Source organism: Sphaerodactylus townsendi, linkage group LG15, assembly GCF_021028975.2.
Source record: "Sphaerodactylus townsendi isolate TG3544 linkage group LG15, MPM_Stown_v2.3, whole genome shotgun sequence".
Taxonomy (NCBI): Eukaryota; Metazoa; Chordata; class Lepidosauria; order Squamata; family Sphaerodactylidae; genus Sphaerodactylus; species Sphaerodactylus townsendi.
In genome coordinates, this window is record NC_059439.1 from 26,004,037 (window position 1) to 26,028,165 (window position 24,129).

At 44.7% G+C, this 24,129-nt stretch overlaps 1 protein-coding gene across 1 annotated transcript; it reads left to right on the plus strand.

Annotated features, from left to right (window-relative positions):
- Nucleotides 1-1,026: 1,026 nt before the first annotated feature.
- LOC125444271 (interleukin-27 subunit alpha-like) lies at nucleotides 1,027-23,467 on the plus strand. The gene is made up of 7 exons (XM_048516699.1): nucleotides 1,027-1,219; nucleotides 11,884-12,041; nucleotides 17,197-17,206; nucleotides 17,526-17,722; nucleotides 20,735-20,833; nucleotides 23,031-23,195; nucleotides 23,285-23,467. Exons 1-7 carry the CDS (start codon nucleotides 1,027-1,029, stop codon nucleotides 23,465-23,467), a joined length of 1,005 nt encoding a protein of 334 aa, XP_048372656.1.
- Nucleotides 23,468-24,129: the final 662 nt, after the last annotated feature.

The following is a 24,129-nucleotide window of genomic DNA, read 5'->3' on the forward strand; positions in this document are numbered from 1 at the left end:
CAAAAGTAGGGTATAAATCCATACTCTGAGCTGCAAAGACTGAAGACATATACCAGTAATCAAAGGGCCAAAAGCAGCAATTTAATGACAAAATAACAAAGTACTAGCGGGCCCGGCCACGCGTTGCTGTGGCTGAGTCTGGTGAAGTGGAAAAGAAAGAAAAGGGGAAGCGAACGGTTCGAACATGTGTCATTGCACAATTCTTGCAGGGGAGGGGCAAGGGGCCCCTCGCTCCCCTCCCTCTCTCCCGTTCCCTTGCATGCAAACTTGGCCAGTCCCTCCCTAATGTTCCCCTTCCTCTGCTAGGTTGGGTGGGCCATCTGCAGGTGGCTGATCCTGTCCCTTTCACTCCCCTTGCAGGTGAATTATCTAGCGTAAAACACGCTGGGAGGCATGAGCTACGTTGTGTTCAAATTTCAGAGCGTTTGGTCCAGCAAACCCTGGACCCTCCCTCACCTTCCCCTTTCTCTGCTAGGGTGGGTGGGTCGTGTCCAGATGGTGGGCCCCATTCCTTTCACTCCATAAGGCAGTGGTTTTCAAGGAAGTCATGGTTGGTTCCCTTGTATCAGAGGGTGTTGCTTTGATGGGCAGCAGATGTTGCTGTTGCGGAACCGAACTGTGGTTCCAACTGTCACAGGTGTGGCATGTGCACAATAACTGGCACAGTTGTGACATGTACACAACAGGAGGTGTGGAAACAGTATGGAAACCTGGCCGCACGCGAATGCGACGTTGTGTGAAAATTTCAAAGCAATCGGTCCAATACTTTGGAAGATTGCCTGTCAGCAGAAAAACGCACTGATAGATTTTTATATATATAGATTTGTCTGGAATTGAAATGCCAACCATGAAGGGGGCGAGGTAGCTCTGAGGTGGAGTGTTCAAACGGTTTAGAAGCCCCTCTGCCAATTGTCCTTTATTTGGGTGGTCCCTTCTCTTGGCAAGGATGCCTGGAAAGGGGGTCTCTGAGGATCACTTGGCAATGGCAGTCGTGTTCACAATAGTCTCGTGCTGCACTTGTGTTAAATGGGAAACAGTGCCTCAAACCGAGTCTTGGAAAAAAAAGAACGGGAGGGTGACAGGGAAAGCAGCAGAATCCAACCATCCGGCAACGATGCCTCCTTGATCCTCCAAGAGCTGACGTTTCTGATCGTGTCGGTTACCGATAATTTCACCGTTCTGGCTTTCTTCCCACCAGTCAGCTGCCCCCAAGGGGAAAGTATCTGTCCTGAGTTTGCATGAGCTGTGATTGAATAATCCAATTGCTGCCGATGATAAATCTGGTGTTGCAGAGGAAACCAGGGGGCGGGGCGGCGGTTGCCGCTCCAATAAAATGACACATCCCAATCACTTCATTGTGTAAGATGTTTTTTCCATTGTTAAAGGAATCCCCCGTCTTAATTCAGAAGAAAAAAATCATCTCGGCCGTACAGCGCTTTGTGGACCTGTTGTTTTCCTTCCCTAGAGTTAATAAATTCAGGAAAGGAAAAGGAAAATTAAGATAACTAAATGGAACCTCCGGCTTCTGCAGCTCTTCCCCAGTTGAGTGGTTCTAACCTCGGTTCTCTTAGCGTTTCATATTTAAGGCACACTTTTTAAGAAAAGCAGGCTGGTGATTGTGTTGTCGAAGGCTTTCGCGGCTGGGATCGACTAGCTGCCGTGGGTTTTTTGGCCTGTGTGGCCTCAGTCTGGTGGTTTTAGCTCCTAACGTTTTGCCCGTATCTGTGGCTGGCATCTTCCTGCGACATGCCTCTGAAGAGTACCACGGAGCTAAAAGCACCGGGCCACAACCACAAAGCCCAGAAAACACACAACAGCCAGACTGATAATCCCCACACACATGTACACCAAACATGTTGATATTCGGAGGAACTATGGAGGTTCCATTTAGTTATCTGTGCTGGTACTCACTGATGGCTCTATCCTCTCTGAATTTAACTCTTTGAAGCAATACTACAGGCTGTTGCTACTTCCCCGTGGCAGTGAAGGCCATAAGTTTCGTTACTGGTTGTGAGAAGAAGCGCTGTATTCTGCCAGGAATGTCTTGTCAACCCTGTTGGGTATTTTGGGAGAAAAAAACCTCACTTCCTCCAGACTTTCTAGTTTATAAATCATTATTAGTGTCCCCCCGCCCCCCCTTCTCGTCTTTTCATTAAACCAAAAAGTCCCAAAATGGCCTTTCTGTGGAAGGAAGATGTGACTAGTTCTTTGATTGTGTGTGTTGTATGTTTTCCAGCCCTGTAATATGCTTTTCCCGCTCTGGACGGTAATTGTTCTTAAGGCAACTGTCTATAGCTACCATTTGCTGTACTCGGCTCCCTCCAGTGTGGTGTAGTGGTTAAGAGCAGGTGCACTCTAATCTGGACAACTGGGTTTGATTCCCTGCTCTGCCACTTGACCAGTGAAGGCTTATCTGGTGAACCAGTTTAGCTTGTGCACTCCAACACATGCCAGAGGGGTGACCTTCGGCTAGTCACAGTTCTTTGGAGCATTTTCAGCTCCCCCCCCCCAGGGTATTTGTTGTTGGGGGGGGGGGAAGAGGATTGAAAGCCTTCGAGTCTCCTTACAGGAGAGAAAGGGGGGTTATAAGTCCAACTCTTCTTCTCTTCTCCTGTGTTTTCTCCGACATCTCACCACCCCTTCTCTAAGTAGGTGGCATGCTAGTGCAGCACTCCTATGGGGTCATCTGAGTGGCTGATTTTCTCTTCAGGAGCAGGGCGGCCTCTTGTCCATGACACTATGGTAGGCCACAGGTTGCACAAGCCAGCCTTGGAGGTTTACCCTTACTCGAGCCAGTGGGGAGAATCCAGGAGCCCCGATTCCCATTTGAGCTCCTGATGCTGGTAAACCTCAAGGGACTATTTGCTTCCCTGCTCAGAAACAGCAGCTGCTCTAGGAAACAGGTTGTGCTTTCTCTTTCTACAGTGGGGAGGCCAGCTTATTCAAAAGGTCTCTCCTGCCAGCTCCTTTGCAGAAGGCAGTGACTGGCTTCCAGGTGCCAGTGGGGCAAAGCACAGTTGCCATCCCCAGGTGGGGCTGGAAGACCTCTTGGAATTTCCAGACAACAAAGATCAGTTCTCCTGGAAACCACGGCTGCTTTGGGGGTGGCTTTTACGGCATTATAATGCACTGAGCTCATTCCTCTTCCCAAACCGTGCTCTGGCCAGGTTGTGTCCCAAAATCTCCACTGCTGAGAGCAGTAGTGGCGTAGTGGTTAAGAGCAGGTGCATTCTGATCTGGAGGAACTGGGTTTGATTCCCAGCTCTGCCGCCTGAGCTGTGGAGGCTTATCTGGGGAATTCAGGTTAGCCTGTGTACTCCCACAAACGCCAGCTGGGTGACCTTAGGCTAGTCACAGCTTTCCGGAGCTCTCTCAGCCCCACCCACCTCACAGGGTGTTTGTTGTGAGGGGGGGAAGGGCAAGGAGATTGTCAGCCCCTTTGAGTCTCCTACAGGAGAGAAAGGGGGGATATAAATCCAAACTCCTCTTCTTCTTCCACGAATTTTCCATCCCTGCTCTGGAAACCCTGGAATGGGTGCCCAGCTGGGCCCTTTGCTGAGTCAGAAGCAACAACCCCCCCCCCCCCCCCGGTCTGCCCACGCTTGGGTTTCCCCTCTTGGCATTGGTTAAAACCCCCTCTGTTTTCTGCTGTGTCACCTCTCACTCTTCTGAAGGTTTCCCGTTGAATCCGACTTCCCCCAGCACCTTCCCCCCCCCCCTCAGCAAACACGGTACAGCTTGTATCTTTCAGATGTTTATCCTATTTTTAAGTTCTCGTTGCATTGGCTATCTTTCCAGTCAAACCACATCCTTCTGCAAAGCTCCTAGACACTCACTAAATGCAGAGGTACTTAAAAAAAATTGCACAATCGGTGCTGGCAGTCAAAAGACTGGAGATCTTCAGATTATAAGTCAAATTAATTTACTGCGATTATCACAGTGCCAGCCACTGATGGTGCAAACATTTTTAATACTTCTATATTCGCTCCCGTCTGCGATCCTAGAAGGGAGATATAAGAAGATACCTAAAGAAAGGAGGATCTGTTCCTGTAATTTAGAAGAAATGGACACTACAGGCCACATCCTCCTCCGTTGCCCGCACTTTAGAGAAATAAGAGCCAAAATACTAGACCCAATATTAATTAACTTCAGGGGCTATCCAGAAAATGTATGTATAAGGAAGCTCCTGGAAGACAAAAATCCAAACTGGTCTAGATTGGTTGCCAAATTTTGTACATTTGTTATAAAGAAATGCAGACCAGTGAGTAGGCAACTGATATTGTATTAGAGATACAGATATATATATATATATGGCTCATAATCATTATTAATTATTAATAATATTATTACTATTTTAATCTAGGATTGAGTAAATGGAAGTGCAAACAGGCCGAAAGACCATAAGTAGGCAAGCCTATATGAATAATTTTTAACTTAAAAGTTGACTCATTTTTAATGCTAAGTTATGGAATGAATTCATTTTGACACTAAGTTATAATTGAATATATTTTAATGCTAAGTTATGGATTGGACTTATTTTAACATTAAGTTATGGATTGGATTTATTTTTAATGCCGTTATAGATTGGATTCATTTTAACGCTAAGTTATGGACTGAATGTATTTTAACGCTAAGTTACCGTATGTATGGGACAAGTGAAACAAATTAGGCTTCAGTGTTGATTTTAGGGTATTTATATATTACAATTACCACACGAGGGAATTAAAGAGTTGAGAGTTAGTGTATAGGAAATTTGTTGAGATTCGCTGAGGCTGCGAATTTGCTGTCAATATATAGAATTTGTCGGTCCCTGACTGTAATTTGCAGGTCTTTGACGGTAATAAAGTGAAATTGAAAATTGAAATACCTCTATATTCATGGCACAAACGCCCTAGTTTAGCAACAGCGGTGGGCTCACTAAAGGCAGCCTGCTTCCAACGTATGTATTTATTATACATCTTTATTATTATTTGTAAAAACGTAGTAGGTTATTTGTTTTTAAAAAACACATAGGTAGAAGTAGGTTAGGGCCAAAACAGACCTCACACTGGGACATCCAGCGTTAGATATTTCCAGTGTTTTAAAATTACAATAGGTAGGGGTAGGGCTGTGATGGCGAACCTTTTCGAGACCGAGTGCCCAAATTGCAACCCAAAACCCACTTAGTTATTGCAAAGTGCCAACACGGCAATTTAACCGGAATACTGAGGTTTCAGTTTAGAAAAAACGGTTGGCTCCAAGGCGTGTGTTACTCGGGAGTAAGCTTGGTGGTAGTTGGTGACTTTGCTTTGAAACAACCGTGCAACTATTCCAAGGGGTGAGACACGACCCTAGGAGGGTTTACTCAGAAGCAAGCCCCATTGCCAGCAATCGAGCTTACTCCCAGGTAAAGGATCACACTTTTCTTCTTCACATGAAAATCAGTGGGGTTTAACAGCGCTTAACAGGGTTACCTACACTGCTTCCCCAAAACGAGGTCTTAGGTTTAATGCTAATAATCGAGCCCAGTGGCCCAGGCCAGCCTAGATGTGTGGGGTGGGGTGGGGGACACTCTGTGAGTGCCCACAGAGAGGGCTCTGAGTGCCACCTCTGGCACCCGTGCCATAGGTTCGCCACCACTGGGGTTGGGGGTGGAATTCAGGTGTTGTGGCACAGAGGCCGACAGGGGGACAAGAGAAGTTCATTTCTTCCAACACCACCGTTTCCCTATTGGATGCTTGCACAAGCCCCCATTGTTATTAGTGCTGGAAAGGAAAAAGACGGGCAGACTGTCTTTTTTTCGTTTCCAGTGCGAAAGGTTTGAAAAAGGGGGAGGGTTAAAGCCAAGCAAAGGCAACTCCTTTCATGCCCCCCCCCCACACCCTCTGTCCTGTCTTCCATCCAAATCAGGGGCCTGTGCAACGGCCCTTCGCCCACGATCACGCCTGTTTTGACCCTTATGTTTGTCAAATCCCTCCCAGAGATCAGGGAATTTCTGGAGCACGGCATGTCACTTTCAGGTTCAGGCTCAATTTCCTCTTCCATCTCTGCCCTCTGTTCCGACTGAGGTGCCGTTTTGAGGGTGGATCTTGTACCGGGTGGGTGAGGGGATTGGTGGCGGTATTTTTTTTGTCAAGCTGTCGCCCGTGGACAGCTTCAGGTGGATCTCCTTAAGCGGTGTGGGCGAAGTGCTCGGAGTTGTGAACGGGATCCTTGCTCGTCCTGGCTATTAAAACTTAAGCCAGAAGAAAGTGGAAACTCCCTTGGGAAGGTTATTGATATTACACAGGGTGTTTCCTTCACAGCTGAAGTAATCTGTGATGCCACCCTCCAGATGAGACCCGGGGATCCCCTGGGATTACAGTTCATCTCCAGACTTCACAAATCAAATCTCCTGGAGAAAACGGATTTCTTTGGAGGGTGGGCTATGTGACCTTATACATGCTGAGATTCCTCCCTTCCCCAGTCTGTTCTCTTTCCGGATGCCACACTCAAATCTCCCGGGCAACGGGGATGATTGAGGGACTGGAGCACCTTCCTCATGAGGAGAGGCTGCAGTGTTTGGGACTCTTTAGTTTGGAGAGGAGACGTCTGAGGGGGATATGATTGAAGTCTATAAAATTATGCATGGGGTAGAAAATGTTGACAGAGAGAAATTTTCTCTCTCTTTCTCACAATACTAGAACCAGGGGGCATACATTGAAAATGCTGGGGGGAAGAATTAGGACTAATTAAAGGAAACACTTCTTCACGCAACGTGTGATTGGTGTTTGGAATATGCTGCCACAGGAGGTGGTGATGGCCACTAACCCGGATAGCTTTAAAAGGGGCTTGGACAGATTTATGGAGGAGAAGTCAATCTATGGCTACCAATCTTGATCCTCCTTGATCTGAGATTGCAAATGCCTGAGCAGACCAGGTGCTCAGGAGCAGCAGCAGCAGCAGAAGGCCATTGCTTTCACATCCTGCACGTGAGCTCCCAAAGGCACCTGGTGGGCCACTGTGAGTAGCAGAGTGCTGGACTAGATGGACTCTGGTCTGATCCAGCAGGCTCTTTCTTATGTTCTTAATTTCACAACCCAGAGTTAGCAACGCTATCAATCAGGGTCAAGGCATTTTTATATTGCTCGTGTTAGGCCTTAAAAGTGCTGGAAATGTGGATGTTTTTTTTTTTTCCAATTTGGAAAAAATGATGGCTGAATAATTTGGGAAAAAATTTGGAAATGATGGCTGAATAATTTGGAAAAAAATTGTAGACAATATGAATAAAATTCTAAAAACCAACATTGAATTAAAACCAGAGATTCTCTTGCTTAGACTGATAGCTAAGCAGATAATTTTAAAAAAAGAACGATATTTTGTTCCATATGGTAACAGCAGCCAGAATCCAAATTGCGAAATTTTGGAAAATGAAAGAAGAACCAACTCTGCATTGGGAAGCAAAATGACAAGAAGCAATGGATTTAGATAGATGGACTTGGAGGTTAAGAGAAGCTCTGAAAAAGTTCCAGACGACTTGGAAACCTTATTTAGACCACATAAAGCAGCCCTGACTACACAAAGCAGTCCTGCGTGGTGCTTTATAGATTTTCATTATATGCAAACAAAACAAGCAGGCTCCTTCCGCACATGCAGAATAATGCACTTCCAAACTGCTTTCAGTGCTCTTTGAAGCTGTGTGGAATGGCAAAATCCACTTGCAAACAGTTGTGAAAGTGGTTTGAAAACGCATTATTTTGCATGTGCGGAAGGGGCTGCAGATTGATGGAAACAGCCATGTGAAATGATGGCTGAATAAGTTAAAGTGATAATTTTTAACGGTATATAGCAATCAACAGGTAGAGTGTGGCAGATGGACAGGACGTAGCTGCTCATGGTTCCCTGCCTCATTTCCTCTCAAAAAATCTATTGAGTGTTAGTGGAGAGCAGATATGCTTTGGACATGGTTTTACCTGACAAAACTGGGTGAATTTACACCCTTATTAGGGGGTTATTATCAAATCATATTGCTGGATATTCTTCCACATATCAGTTTTGTTCCTCAGACTTCTCCTTGTGGTGGCTGCTTTTAGGGTTGTCCAGTGGTTAAGAACAGGTGGATTCTAATTTGGAGAACTGAGTTTGATTCCCCACTCCTCCACCTGAGTGGCAGTAGCTTATCTGATTAACCAGATGTGTTTCCGCACTCCTACATTCTTGCTGGGTGACCTGGGGCCAGTCACAGTTCTTCGGAGCTCATTCAGCCCCACCTACCTCACAAGGTGTCTGCTAGGGAGGGAGGGAGGGAAAGGAGCTTGTAAGCCACCTTGTGTCTCTTTACAGGAGAGAAAGGTGGGATATAAATCCAAACTACTCCTCCTCCTCCTCCTTCTTCTCCTTCTTCCATCTGTCAACTGTCAAGCTATCAGAGTTTGTGTGTGTGTTTTGTTTTGTTTTCGTGGCAGGATCAATTCTTTCCAATAGCTTACCAAAGTGAGTGCAGGGAGCCCCTTCACTCCCGGCATTCAGGAAAGTGTGTAAATTAGTTTTGTTTCAAAGGGCATTCAAGGGAGAGTAAATCGTCTTGATATTTCTGGCTATGTTGTTTTTACCTTGTGTGGTGTTTTATTCTGTTGAATGACAGCTGTATTTTATGTCCTTCCTCTTGTATTGCTAGCCACCTTGCATCTATAAGGATAAGATATGGACACATGAATCTGCTTTTATACGGAATTAGACCATTGGCCCATCAGCATCAGTAAGAGGATGTTGTGGGTTTTCTGGGTTGTATGGCCGTGTTCCAGTGGTATTTTCTGCTGACGTTTCACCGGCATCTGTAGCTGACATCTTCAGAGATCCTCAGAAGATGCCAGTCACAGATGCAGGCAAAGTGTCAGGAGAAGATACCTGGAAAACCCACAGCATCCTAGTGATTCTGTGAAAGTACATTGAACATTATTATTATTATTATTATTATTATTATTATTATTATTATTATTATTATTATTATTATTATTATTATTATAAAACAGTTATACACAGCAAACAAGATCAATATGCTGGATTTTGTATTACATCACACATTGGACACTTCCCAAGCATCTAGGACTGTGTGATGTATCGACGAATAATGCATGCAGAGCTGAGTAGGGTGGCCTTTTGCAGCTGACATATGGTGATTTTGTCAGCGCCAATTGTTTTTAAGTGCTGTTCAAGATCTTTAGGCACTGCACCCAGTGCTAAATAATAATAATAATAATAATAATAATAATAATAATAATAATAATAATAATAGTTATAATAATAATAATAGTTATAATAGTAATAATAATTATAATTATTATTATAATTATAATTATTATTATTACACATAACAACACAGCACAAGTGTCTGGAATTCATCTCTGAATATCGAGTCCTTCCCAAGGACCTAGGATATTAGAGGTATTTGCGTAGAACTCTATGTGAGTTCTAGAGATGCTGCCTTTCTGCAGCATGTGGACTGATGTTCTGTCCAAGTTTAGGCTTTCAGATGTTTCAGATTTCTTGCTTGGGATTCCTCCTGAGCATTTAGTGGGATTACTGTTGTTCTTTGCTAATCGTTCAACTTCAATTTGTAGGTCCTTGTATTTTGTGATCTTTTCCAGCTCTTTGTCCTCTACCCTACACATAACAACACAGCACAAGTGTCTGGAATTCATCTCTGAATATCGAGTCCTTCCCAAGGACCTAGGATATTGGAGGTATTTGCGTAGAATATGTGCAGTTCCTAGAAGTGCTGCTTTCTGTAGCATGTGGACTGATGTTCTGTCCAAGTTTAGGCTTTCCAGATGTTTTTCAAGATTTCTTGGGATTCCTCCTAGAGCACCGACTACTAGTGTGATTACTGTTGTTCTTTTTTGCCACAATCGTTCAACTTCAATTTGTAGGTCCTTGTATTTTGTGATCTTTTCCAGCTCTTTGTCCTCTACCCTGCTGTCAACTGGCACAGCGACATCTATGATCCAAACATGTTTTTTCTCTATCACTGTGATGTCTGGGGTGTTGCGTGCCAGGTGTCTGTCTGTCTGTATTCTAAAGTCCCAGAGTATTATTATTATTATTATTATTATTATTATTATTATTATTATTATTATTATTATTATTATTATTATTATTATTATTATTATTATTAGTGACTTAATGGAGCCGTAGCCACGAAGAATCTGGGCGGTGTACAATGAGACATAAAACAAATACAATGTAAGGTCTCATAAATACAACATAACGATAAAACATTAAAATTCATTAAAATACATTATAGCAGCAATTCCAGAAATTCCAGATAAAAATACATGCATAGATGGTGGCCTTAACCAAAAGATAGGAATGTATTGCTTAAAATGGATGGAATCAGCAATCAAAGGGCGTACTGAAGGCAACCAAAACAATAGTGGGGGCTGCAGAGGGGGCAGTAATCAGTAATATCTACCTAGATTGACTGACTGTGGCTTACACATCACCCACTATCTGGTCCTTTTAATTGGAGATGCTGGAGATTTAAACCTGGGACTTTTTAAATGACAAGCAGAGGATCTTTCACTGAGCTACAACCCCACCCCTAAAGATGGGATACTGTAGAACTATTTTAGATAAAATGAATAGACAAGCTTGGTCTCCAAATTATGGCTCTCTTATCATATGGATATCATATGGCTCTCTTTTCGCATGGATATCACTAGCTCTCTTATCATATGGATATCATATGGCTTTCTTATCATATGGTAATGTTCAGAAGCGTTATCATAAGCTGCAAGCTGTCAGCACTTTCAAGAAAAAATATGGCTTGTGGACAGACCCAGCAGATAGAGATCAGAACAATTCTATGGGTGGAACCTAGTGATTAAGGGAAGTTTGGGGGTTGAGACAGGCACATAAGCTATTTACCCAAGGGTACAGCCAAAAAAAGTAATACAAGGTTGACAGTGAGGCAGTCTTATCCATTCCATAACTGACAGCTGTCTCCATCTTTTCTGAATGATTGTCAGCCCTTTTCTAAATATAAACATAAGCAAACTGTAGAGAGAATGCAGTTCACAGGATCTGACATGATATCAATGTAATATATACACAAAATATTCCTTTATTATTAGTTTTATGAGAATAAAATGAATTGGATTCAAAGGTTCTGTCCCCCAAATTGGGGGTGGGGGTGGGAAGTTCCTTCCAGTGGAATAGTATTCCACAAGTGGCTGTTTCTTGGTGTTGAATGACGGCTCCACCATTTGTAGAATAGAGTCTTTAGTTGCAATCCCATCTATCCAAAAATCAGCGCATCTCAAAAAAAAATGTTCTCACAAACCAACAGATTTCTACAGATTTTTGATGTTATTCTTCACTTTTTTTGGTCATTGGGAAACAAACAAACAACTCAGTGGAATTGGCTGCTCTCCAGCGCCAGATTTACCTGTAGGTTTGGCAAACCGAAGCCTAGGGCTTCAAAATCTAGGAAGCCTCGGCCAAGTTGTACAATATTTTTGACACTGTCATATGCTTTCATAACACACTGTAGTCTCTCAACAGCCCTTCAGTAATTTTCCTTGCACTCCATTTCAGAATCATAGTGTCTAAAGCAGATAACTCGACACTAGCATTGATTTCTGTGTTGATTTTGTCGTTTCAGGACTTTACTGAAATGACCCCCATCTTCTAGTCATCAGAGGATTGGGAGGGACCTCACAAGTGTATTAGTCTAGGGCAGGAGTAGGGAACCTTTAACACTCAAAGAGCCATTTGGACCCATTTTCCATGGGAAAAGGAAACACTTGGAGCCGCAAATAATTTTTGACATTTAAAATAAAGATAACACTGTATATATTGGGTTTTTTTTACCTCCCGCTCATTCACAGAGAAGCACATGCGTGTGTCACGCCCTGCTGCCTGCAGGCGAGGGCAGGATGGAGGCCAGCGGCACCGGCCTCACCGGCAGCGAGGGGCCACCCACCCGGCTCCCAGCGAGCCAGGCTGAGGAGGGAAGCCCAGCGTCGTGGCCCAGCCCGGCTGCGGGCGGGTGGATGCGTCCGCCCTGCTGCCCTGCAGAGGCGGTGAGATAGAATAGCCCGGCTCGGCTCGTGGAGCAGTGCAGGGCAGAAAAGGAGCAGCATCGCGGCTCTCTCGAGCCGCAGTTCCCTACCCCTGGGTCTAGGGCAGGGGTCTGGCAACCTCGCGGCTTTCAATCATTCATGGACTACAATTCATCAGCCCTGCCACCATGGCCAATTGGTCATGGTGGCGGGAATAAAGTATAGTCCATGAACATCTACTGAAATACGATCTGCACCGAACCCTGGTCTAGAAGAACCTTCATCTAAATCTGGCACTACTGCTTTCCCTTGGTTGTGACTTTTCATTGCATGAGAGAGAAACTTGCCTGTTATATAAAAATGTCTTGGTTAGAGCAAAGTTTCAGCACATTTGATAATTCGAAGGGTCCTGTTTTGATTTGTGGCTGAATTTTCAGTGATGTTACACCATAGTTGTTCTTGTGTAACTTCCTCATTCATGTTTGCTTGCAAATAGCCATTGGATTTACCTGTTCCATAAAGGACGTTTCACTGAAGGGATATTATTTATACAGGGGGTCATTGTTTTTTTGTGCATATTTTGGGATTCCTCCAGGTAGTGACTGACGATCTCCCACGATGACAACTGATCTCTAGGCGACAGAGATCAGTTCACCTGGAGAAAACGGCTGCATCGGAAGGACGTCATTATGGCATTACACCCCCATTGAAGTCCCTCCCCCAAACACTGCCCTCGTCTGGCTCCACCCCCAACATATCCAGGTATTTCCAAATTTAGAGCTGGCTGCTGTGTCTTGTTCAGCATGTGCATCTGACGTGAAAAGAAAGTCCTAGCTAATAACGGACTGCCCTGAGCTGTCTGGAATCTCTCTTACAAGTGTAAATTAACCACACTAGCAACATTACCACCACTGAGAAAAACGAGAGGCATATCTAGGGGAAATGTAGCCCCGGGCAAAATCTGAGTTTTCTGCCCCCCTCCCCCACCATAACATTTTGAATTTCCCGCGCCCCCCACATGACTAACTGGTAGCAGCCCGGGGACATTTGATCCCATATGTCCCCCTGGGCGGTACGCCCCTGGGAAAAACTATAGTGTGGAACTGACCTTTACTATATCTCTCTGCTTTGGCAAACGTGTTTGCAAAACACAGAATGTTTATTCAAATAGCATCTAGTTGCAAGGCCAACCAACCTGAGAATTTGATCTGTTGCATGCTAGACTGGATCATGAATAAAGTGCCCCAGTCTTCCGTATTAAATGGACAGAGAGCAAATGACAAGAGTCATCAAAAAGGATGTGGCATTAGGTTCGTGGCAGTGGTTAAGTAGCTATACATTGATTAGGTCAGCACTGCAAGACTTTTGTATTCTTGTCCCAAATATTGCAATGGGCAGCGAGTTTCTTTTCATAATAGTTTCTTCAAAGACTTTTGAGAGGAAGCAGGTCAGGAGAAACCAGAGCTGGAAAAAGTGCAAGGAATCGTAGGCGGCACTGGAAAAGCCCAGACCTGAGAAGCTGCAGTTGGATGACGGAACATCCCACATCACGTGGCTGGTCAGAGAGCCCGCTCTGCAAAGTGACTTTGGTTTCCTTTTTTATCACAGAAAGAGGAAGCAGATCCAAAGCGGTAACTCTGATCTTTCTTGTCTCCTTCCCCCGAAACTTCTTCTGGGGTGGGAGTCCCTAGAAACTAAATTATTTTGTCTCGATAGCTGAGGATGAGAACTAGAAAACTGTAATTTTGGAGATTTTATCATTAGCGAAAATGAAACCCCCCTTAGGAATAAAAAGGCCTCCAAGTTGGGCTGTGAGGCCAGAGATTCCCTTCTTACACAGACAGAGAGGCCCCACTAATTGGAACTCCTCAAGATGCGACTGTGTGGTAAGAAAGATTGAGTACCTTTATATTTCTGGGATTTTTTGGCCCAGAATCATCACTGAAGGGTAACCCTTAATGAGAAACTGGGAGTTGTGATTATGGGGTAAAACATGGAAAACTGTAACAAGAGAGACCCTCAGGACCACCCCTGCCATTAGCTGGGGTAGCAGATTTTAGATACCAGTAAAGATCAACAAATTGTCAATTGTTTCCTTTATTGTTACATTTTACCACCACAGAAAAGTATAGTTCGGGTTGTATCTGGCTATCATTTGTCATCAAATATCCTTATAATTATCCTGTTTGGTAGGTTTGTTTGAGAGAGATAATGACTTTCCCAGGATCGCCTGAGAAGCTCAACTGCTGACTGAGGGGTTTGAACCTGACTTTTTCCGGTTCAAGCCCAGCACATGAGGTTCTGTGCTACAGTAGAATTCATTGTTGCCTTCTCTGCGCTGGGTTTCATTCTCCCCTGCCAGCCATGGACACAGCATTCCCCAGTTGTGAATTCTGAGCAGCTCTCTCCTATAAATATGCCAAAGGCACTTTTTCCAAACAAGTAACCGAAGTCACTCTGAAAAAGACTCCGAAACCACGAAAATTAGTCAATAATCAGGCTGGTCGCGAAAATTCCCCCTCAAACAGGTTTTGCCACTGCTACATCTGAGGGAGCTGTGAGTCGGGCTTGTAAGTCGAATTTTGAATAATGTGTGTGAAGTCGCAGGAGTTACGGGGAATAGGCTGACCTCATTTCCTCTCCAGGCACTTCTGTGATAGTTTCGGCTACCATAACAGGGTAAGGGTTGTGGCCAAGTGGTAGAGTTCATGGTTTGAATGTTGGAAGCTTTAAGGTCAAGCTATATCTAGTTAAAAAGGACCTCAGTGGAGTCGAGGAAGATATTTCTCTGCCTAAGATCGTGAAGAGCCACCACCAGCCACAATAGGAAAGAATGAGCAAGATAAGTTTCAGACAAAGGGAGATTTGATTCTTGGAATCTTCTACCCTGGACATCATTTTGGTCTCTCAAGTGCTACTGAATTCCAGTCTAACTGAGCGAAATGTGGCTATACCACTCCATTGCTGCCTATCACTGTATATGTTCTAGACTAGGGGCTTTCCGCATGGGGTTATTTTGTTGGTTCTGCCACCATATTGCTTTGGTTTATCCCCGAATTTCTCCATGCGTTTTTGTACCTTTAGTTTTCATTTTGGCTTTTTTGTTTTTCCCCTGGGGGTTTTCAGGCTCTTTTAAGATCACATTTCTGCCAACATTTTTCTGAAAGCCTTTTGAGCCGTGTTATGCTTTGGTCGGTTTTCTTTCTCCCACCGATCTCCAGCCTTCTTTTCAATGATTGGATTGTCGTCATCATTACATTACTGAGTCTCGCTACTTTTCCACACAACCAAGGATTTAAGGTTTTTTTAATGGCCCTAAAATATCAATATAACACTACAGTTTCGTAATGATAGTTTAAGCAACTTGTCTGAATTCCCAGATTTCATTTAAAAAGAAGTAAGGTTCTAGCCCCTTGCTGAGATATGCCTTTTCCTTATATCTACAAGAGGGTAGGGACTAGAGCCTTACTTTTTAAAAACAAAAGCTGAGTGTTTGGAGGACATGGTTAAGCTATCATATAACACTACAGCATTATATCACTATTTTAGAAAATAGTTGAAATTACAATACAAAAGATATCTACGCACAATTATATTAAGCGCAGGTTACATAGTGGATCCTAATATAACATTTTCAAATTACTAGAGAGACCTTATAAGGTCTTAGAATCTTTGACTTTTGTTTGCCAGCTCCAAAGCATTTTTACTAGTCCAATTATTATAAATCATTATTAGCTTTCAATCATCTTGTTTGCACATAGTTTAGATCAGTATAAAAATTAACGACCCCATTTCTCATCGAATTTGTGTTTTGAACGTCAATTTACCAAGATTTGTCAGCTTGGCCGATAACAGCATATTCTATCATGTTATCTTCCCAACATTCTATTGTAAAACCTTATTACATTCTATTGTAAAACCTTATTGTAAAAACATTCTATTGTAAAACCTTTATCAGATCTCCAAGTGGTTGCAATTGTTAGTCTTTTCAGATCTATTTAATATATTTTGAAAAATAATTTTAAAAATATTTTAAAAATATTTTAGGGCTTTAAAATATATATACTGATGGGAACATCACCCACTGAGAGACACTGTGGGTGATGGGAGACACTGATGGGAACATCACCCTTTCTTGAAAATCCTGATTAATTAAGCCATGTGTAGAAGAAAATAAGCTGACTTCACAAATAGGAAATGCCCAGGAAGGGAAGACACGCAGAAGCACCCTGCCCTAACCTATTCTAATGCTTACAGGTCAACTGCCAAGAAAATCAGCAGCAATTCCCTCATGTGGATAAAGTCTTGGTAGTCTCTCCATCATAGATGTCAAACTCACGCCCCTCCAGATGTTATGGACTACAGTTCCCATCATCCGCTGCCAGCATCATGCTGGCAGGGGATGATAAGGAGACGCTCAATTATAACTCCTGGAGAACTAAGGGTTTGACACCTGTGATCTACATCATCGAACATATCGTGTTAAACACTTATGCTTTGTTTTAGGTTTGTTTCAGTTCTGTTTTAGATTTCGCTTTGTTTTCAGATTTCTGTAATCCTATGGTGCTGTAATCACTGGATGCCCCACTGTGCTGATTTGCTTGACTTCCATTACGTAATTCACATTATATAATCACCAAGAAAGGTAGACAGTAAATAACCTAATTAAATAAACGTCAACTTTCTGACTCAGTACAAAGCAAGGAGCAGCAGTGGCGTAGTGGTTAAGAGCAGGTGTGCTCTAATCTGGAGGAATCGGGTTTGATCCCCCGCTCTGCCGCTTGAGCTGTGGAGGCTTATCTGGAGAATTAGATTAGCTTGTGCACTCTAACACATGCCAGCTGAGTGATCTTGGGCTAGTCACAGTTCTTTGGAGCTCTCTCAGCCCCACCTACCTCACAGGGTGTTTGTTGTGAGGGGGGGAAGGGAAAGGAGTTTGTAAGCCCCTTTGAGTCTCCTTACAGGAGAGAAAATGGGGATATAAATACAACTCATCATCATCATCATCATCCTCATCCAGCTACGCGGGCCCTGCGGGATCTTACTGAATTTCGCAGGGCCTGCAAGACGGAGCTGTTCCACCGGGCTTTTAGAGGGCCAGGCCGCTGATGCCTCGCTTTTTTCTAACATAATGGACCCTGCCGTTCCCCCTCCCTCTTCCTCCCCCCTCTCTTAGGGGACCATGAGTAGGACGCCATCGGTAATTCTGATATTAAGATGCTGCATTTTAATTGGGGGTTGATTTTAATGTATAGAGCCATATTTAATGATTATCTATAACTTGTTTTTACTGTGCTCTATCTATTTGTTTGTTCAACGCCCTGAGCCCTCTGGGGGAGGGCGGTTTAGAAATACAATAAATAATAATAATATAATCATCATCATCATCATCATCATCATCATGTGGTTACTCGTCCCAGAGCTGTACATACCCCAGTGTCTGCTCCGTCTCTACTCTGACAAATAAAAGTTTCCCTTCTCATGACTGTTTGGGTCTCATTTTAGGTGCAATACTCTTCCTTCAAACTCTGTCCAATCTCTCCTTCCTTGCTGATACTGCCCCAGCTGGGGTCCAGGAAGAGAAGGGTTCCGGGCTGGAGAGCCCCCCTGAATGGCAGGTGAGACTGCGGAAAGAGTTTGGCACCAGCTTAAAGATCTCACGGCAGACCCTCTGCAAAACAAGCATCCTTGCACGCCACTATGTAAGTATCTTCTTACTGCTTCTGCTTGACCTCTAACAGTGCTTTACCGAACCACTGTTAATAAGTTACAGTGCACGCATGAATGACATAATGTTTATTTACAGTTAACAACCAGTAATACAATAATTCATAAAAGGCCAAATTCCAAATTTTGACAAAGTAAAAAGTTAAAATATAAAATAGAACTTATTTTAACGTTCCTCTAAAACAGGGGTGGCCAACCTATGGTGCTCCAGATGCTCATGGATTCCAATTCCCATCAGCCCTGCCAGCACGGCCAATTGGCCATTCTGATAGGGGCTGATGGGAATTGTAGTCCATGAACATCTGGAGCACCATAGGTTGGCCACCCCTGCTCTAAAAGAACTGATGGTCTCCTATCCACCTGTTTTCCTGTATTTATTTACTAAAACACAAAACCGAGCTACAGTACTGGAAATTCTTTGGTCCTTACCCAACAGCAAATAGGTCAATTTCCATTTATTATCTTTTCCAGGCCATTCTAGGCCCCAGGATTTCGTCTCTAAATTTACTATATAGAGGGCACATAAGTAACTTGCGAATCCACTTATTCCAGAGAGCAACCACAGAGCCTCTGTTCATAGGAGAGTTTCTTGAACGCATGGACAACCTGTGTGCAATGTACGCTTGATTTTTCTTCATGTGTGCATTGAGTAATTCTTCTGTTCCATGTGGTTTATTCTCCACATTTATCCAGGTATTGGTTGCTGGTTTCATTTGGAAAGTGTACACGCACCAGCTCTTTGTTATAAACAGGTGTATCCACATAAAGGTCTTCACTGTAACAAGTGACTGGGGCCAGTGTAATCCTAAACAGATATATTTTTCCAAACAAGCTTCCTTGGGAGATGGTGGGGTCTCCTTCTTTGAAGATGATGCTGATTGCCACTTTGGGGTCAGAACCTCCAGGCCAGATGGGTCAGGGATCGTGGAGTTTTTTTTGCCTTCCTTTGGGCATAGGGCAAAGGTCATTGGAAGAGTGGGGAGGATACTTGTGAATGTCCTGCATTGTACAGCGGGTCGAATTAGATGACTCTTGAGGTCTCTTCCAATTCTATATTTCTATGTGTCTAAATCCATTTAAGTCAGTGGGTTTAGAAGGATAACTCTGATTAACTGTGGGTGCCAAGGACAGAATCTAGGAACTTCTGCATGCAAAACAGATGCTCCCCCACTGAGCCACACACACACCCTCCATAGTTTTTGGACTAGAGAATGCCTGTTGAAGGCATGATTCATTCTACTGATTGTCTTTGGCCAATTAATGACTTTTTCAACCATTAAAATGAATCAGCACCATATGAATGTATCTACAGTCAAGTTGCAACCAATTTATGACAACCCCAGTGGGGGGCTCTCAAAGCACATGAGAAGCAGAGGTGGATTGCCACTGCTTTCTACTGCAGTGGCTTCCTTGGTGGTCTCCCATCCAAGTATTGACCCTGCTTAGCTTCTGAGATCCAACAAGATCTCAGAACGTGCCTATACCATGTTGTGACATGTACACAACAGGAGGTGTGGAAACAGTATGGAAACCTGGCCGCACGCGAATGCGACGTTGTGTGAAAATTTCAAAGCAATCGGTCCAGTAGTTTGGGAGATTACCTGTCAGCAGAAAAACGCACTGATAGATTTATATATATACTAGCGGGCTCGGCCACGCTTTGCTGTGGCTGAGTCGGGTGAAGTGGAAAAGGAAGAAAAGGGGAAGCGAATGGTTCGAACGTGTGTCATTGAACAATGATTACAAGGGAGGGGAGAGGCAAGGGGCCCCTCGCTCCCCTCCCTCTCTCCCGTTCCCTTGCATGGCAACCCTGCAGGTCCCTCCCTAACGTTCCCCTTCCTCTGCTAGGGTGGGCGGGCCATGTCCAGGTGGGCTGGTCCTGTCCCTTTCACTCCCTTCCCTTGCAGGCGAATTATCTGGCGGCAAAAAACGGCTGGGGAGGCATGAGCTTCACGTTGTGTTCAAATTTCAAGGCGTTTGGTCCATCAAACCCTGGACCCTCCCTCACCTTCCCCTTCCTCCGCTAGGGTGGGTGGGCCATGTGCAGATAGCCCGCCCCATCCTGTTCACTCCATAAGGCAGTGGTTTTCAAGGAAGTCATGGTTGGTTTCCCGCTTATTGTCCAGGGTGTTGCTTTGATGGCCAGCAGATGCGGCTGTTCTTGAGAACAGAACTGTGGTTCCAGCATCACCCAGGTGTAGCATGTACACAATAACTGGCTTTGCTGGTTGACATGTACACAACAGGAGGTATGGAAGCAGTGGCAGAACCACCTGGCCGCTTTATGAATGCGACATTGTGTGAAAATTTCAAAGCAATCGGTCCAGTAGTTTGGGAGATTACCCGTCAGCAGAAAAACGCACTGATAGATTTTTATATATATGGATTGTTCAAGGTTTTTACAGCGGGAATCAACTGTCTGTTGTGGGCTTTCTGGGCTGCGTGGCTGTTGTCTGGTGGTTTTTGCTCTGAATGTATTCCCCGGATCTATAGGTGGCAACTTCGGAGGCATGTCATGGTTTTCTCTCTGTGACGTGCCTCTGAAGGTGCCAACCACAGATGTGCGCAAAAGGTTAGGAGCAAAAACTACCAGGCCGTGGCCACACAGCCTGGGCCCCTTCCGCACATGCAGAATAATGCACTTTCAATCCACTTTCATAATTGTTTGCAAGTGGATTTTGCTATTCCTCACAGTAAAATCCAGCTGCAAAGTGCGTTGAAAGTGGATTGAAAGTGCATTATTCTGCATGTGCAGAAGGGACCCTGGAAAACCCACAAAAGCCAAATGTGTAGTCTGTTTAGCTAAGCTTTTTGTGCAGTGTGCTACACTGGCTTTACAGTGAAACCGCATGTTATATTCCTCATAAATATGTTCTTCAAAGAACCTGCTACTCTCACCCCCTTTCCCTTAAGGCACAGTAAGAACAGTTATGAGAAAAATTGGTTTGCACTGCTTTGGTTTACACTGCTCTCTCCTCTTACCCCAGCTCTCTACCCGTCTGTCGGGAGCGCAGCTGCCTCTTGCCTCAAGCTCAGAGAAACTTCCTTCAGTCAGCCTCAATTTCAGCTCATGGATTTCTCTTCCGGTAAGAAGATGAGGACTTTGAGGAAGTTTGGGGCGGACGATGTGTGTTGCCTTTGGTGAATTAGTTTATGGGGGGCTGTGAGCCAGAATTAGTGGACTCAAGAATGGGTTCACTCAGAATCCTACTCGGTCCTAAGAAATTGTTCTTAGGATTTGCCCTGTTAATTCTGTAGGAGGGAAGCCAGAAGGAAACTCTTTACTTCCAGCTTACATTGGTCTTATAGAAGAAGAAGAAGAGTTTGGATTTATATCCCCCCTTTCTCTCCTACAGAAGACTCAAAGGGGCTTACAATCTCCTTGCCCTTCCCCCCTCACAACAAACACCCTGTGAGGTAGGTGGGGCTGAGAGAGCTCCAAGAAGCTGTGACTAGCCCAAGGTCACCCAGCTGGCGTGTGTGGGAGTATACAGGCTAATCTGAATTCCCCAGATAAGCCTCCACAGCTCAGGCAGCAGAGCTGGGAATCAAACCCGGTTCCTCCAGATTAGATACACGAGCTCTTAACCTCCTACGCCACTGCTGCTCCTGCACATTTTCTGCACATTTTCTTATACCAGTTTAATACCCATGGCTTACCCCAAAGAATCCTGGGAATTGTCGTTTACTGAGCATGCCAAGAAACATCCCCACTCCCCAGCGGTCTTTCATGGAACTAACATTTTCTTAGGCCGTATATCGACAATAAATATGAATAGATCCTTTTGTAAAACTGTGGTTGCTGTTACTTTTTTTTTTTGTCGCGCCGTGATCTCTGGATAAAACAATCCTGTGCATTTTCACAGTACTTCAAATCATACTGTAGGAAAGTTGTTGCAGAATTGTGTAAATTGCAATTCTGCAACAAACCAATCTGCATTTGCGTATAACTAGTCTGCAAAACCTATCGGCTAATGAAATGTAATTCCCCCCCCCCCCCCCCAACTTCCTGCCGTTCCTTGATCATGCCAGCTGGGTGACCTGGGGCTTGTCACAGCTTCTCGGAGCTCTCTCAGCCCCACCTACCTCACAGGGTGTTTGTTGTGAGGGGGGAAGGGCAAGGAGATTGTAAGCCCCTTTGAGTCTCCTACAGGAGAGAAAGGGGGGATATAAATCCAAACTCCTCCTCCTCCTCCTCCTCCTTCTTCTCCTTCTTCTCCTTCTCCTCCTCCTCCTTCTTCTTCTTCTTCCATTCATGCCCTTTGTCACCATGAGTTGGTTGTGATTGGGCAGCCCTTTGTCCATTCATGAAGCCTGATAGTAGAGCAGACAATTCACATCTATCAGAAAACACGGGTCACCTGTGGGTCATCCTGTATAATTAGCCGGTCCCTTGTGCATGTGTTCAATTTAGACTGTGACCGTAGCATACACAGGGAAGGGACTTTAGCTTCCCACCCTTAAATAGTCTTAGGAAAACCAGGACATTTGGGGAAACCAGGAAATATACACAATGGCTACAAAGTACTCCTCACAAGGACCATTGTTGTTTGGGGAGAAAGCACAGGGGGAAAGGTTTATACTTCCTACTTCCTACTACAGCCCACTGCTGTAATCTAAACTGGGCACCACATATGTGGAACTGATGGCAACTTGGCAATCCATGCGTGATACTTAGGAGATAGGATCGGAACACAGGACCCCACCTGTGTTTCCCATAATGCATGAATTGGCTACTAGATCAGAAAAGAATGGCAGCAGTGATCAAGGCAGATTATATTTTTTACCAGAATTCCTGTAAGCATAAGGTGACCAGATGGTCACCTTTGTGAACCGGGACAGGCGGGTAGGCGGGCAGACGGGTAAGTAGGAGCACACGGCCTTCTGGGGCGCTCCCGTTTCCCACCCTGTCACAGGGCGGGAAACGGGAGCACCCCAGAAGGGCTGTGGGGTGGCTCCCCTGTGGGCTACGCATTAATGGGAGGCTGCCACACTGCCTTGCGCCCCAGAAGGCAGTGCGGCAGCCTTTCAAAAACCGGGACACTTGAAAAAACCCACAGGACACGGGACAAATTGTTTTAAGGCGGGACTGTCCCACCAAACGCGGGACGTCGGGTCAGCCTATGTAAGCAGTGTCAGTGAAAAGTAGTTTGTGGGCCAGTCCCACCCCAGCCTACTCACTAGAAGGCAGGTTCTATGCCCAGCTCAAAGAAGGAGAAGGGAGGTCAAAGGAGAGAGGCAAGACTATGCTAAGTTTAATGTCTGAGTTTGCCATTTTCCCAGAATGCCGAGCGCCTGTCTCACATGGCCAAGATGCTCTCATACTATCGGGGCCTAATACAGCAGCTTCGGGAATACGAGACGACGAAAGAGGATTCCCAGTTCACTGCTCAGTTTGAAACACTTGGCTTGTATCTCCGAGACCTGAATCATCACGTGAATTACCAGGTGGGCCCCTTTGCTCTGAGGTGCATGGTTTGGAAGCTGTTGGCTTTCGATTTATGCAGCGTCTCACCTTCCCCTGGTTCTCTCCACAGATGTCACTTTGGGGTTTGCACCAGAAAGACTCTCTCGGACCTGCCCTCGAGCCCCCTCAGATCCTTCGACACCAGAGTCAATGGAGAAACCGCCTGGAAGTAAACTACGTCTTGAACAACCTCAAGAATCTCCTCTGCCGTGTTGTGCGGGACTTCATGTTGCTCAGGAGGAGAATTGCCTGAACTCTTCCTGTGACATTGAAATCTCTCCCACATTCTAACCTCCCTTAGCTGACAGGTTCAGAGGGGGGCCGCCTTGGTCTGCAGCAAAACGGCACCTTAGAAACCGACCAGAATTTTGGGGTACAATCTTTTGAGAGTCAAAGCTCCAAAGCTAGCATCCTGGCATCCAGGATCATTCCCCTCCCTCCGGTAATTTATGAATGAATTCTACTTCTTGTCTAACATATTTAATTTATATGTATTTATTTTATTTAATTTAATTTATTTTCTCAATAAAGCTGACTGGAAAACTATCCACATGTTGCAGAAACAACGGTGCCTTCCGCACATGCAGAATAATGCACTTTCAATCCACTTTTACAACTGTTTGCAAGTGGATTTTGCTATTCCGCACAGTAAAATCCAGCAGCAAAGTGCACTGAAAGTGGATTGAAGGTGCATTATTCTGCATGTGCGGAAGGGGGCAGTGGCATTTATTCATACCCAGCCTTTTTCTCCCAGTAGCAGTTTTACATAATTCACCTTGCCTCCATATTATCCCCACATCAACCCTGTCAGCAGTGGTGGGATCCAAACATTTTAATAACAGCTTCCGATGGTGGTGGGATTCAAACAGTGGCGCTGCCACACACACGCACGTCCAGTCCCTATTGGGCAGGGAG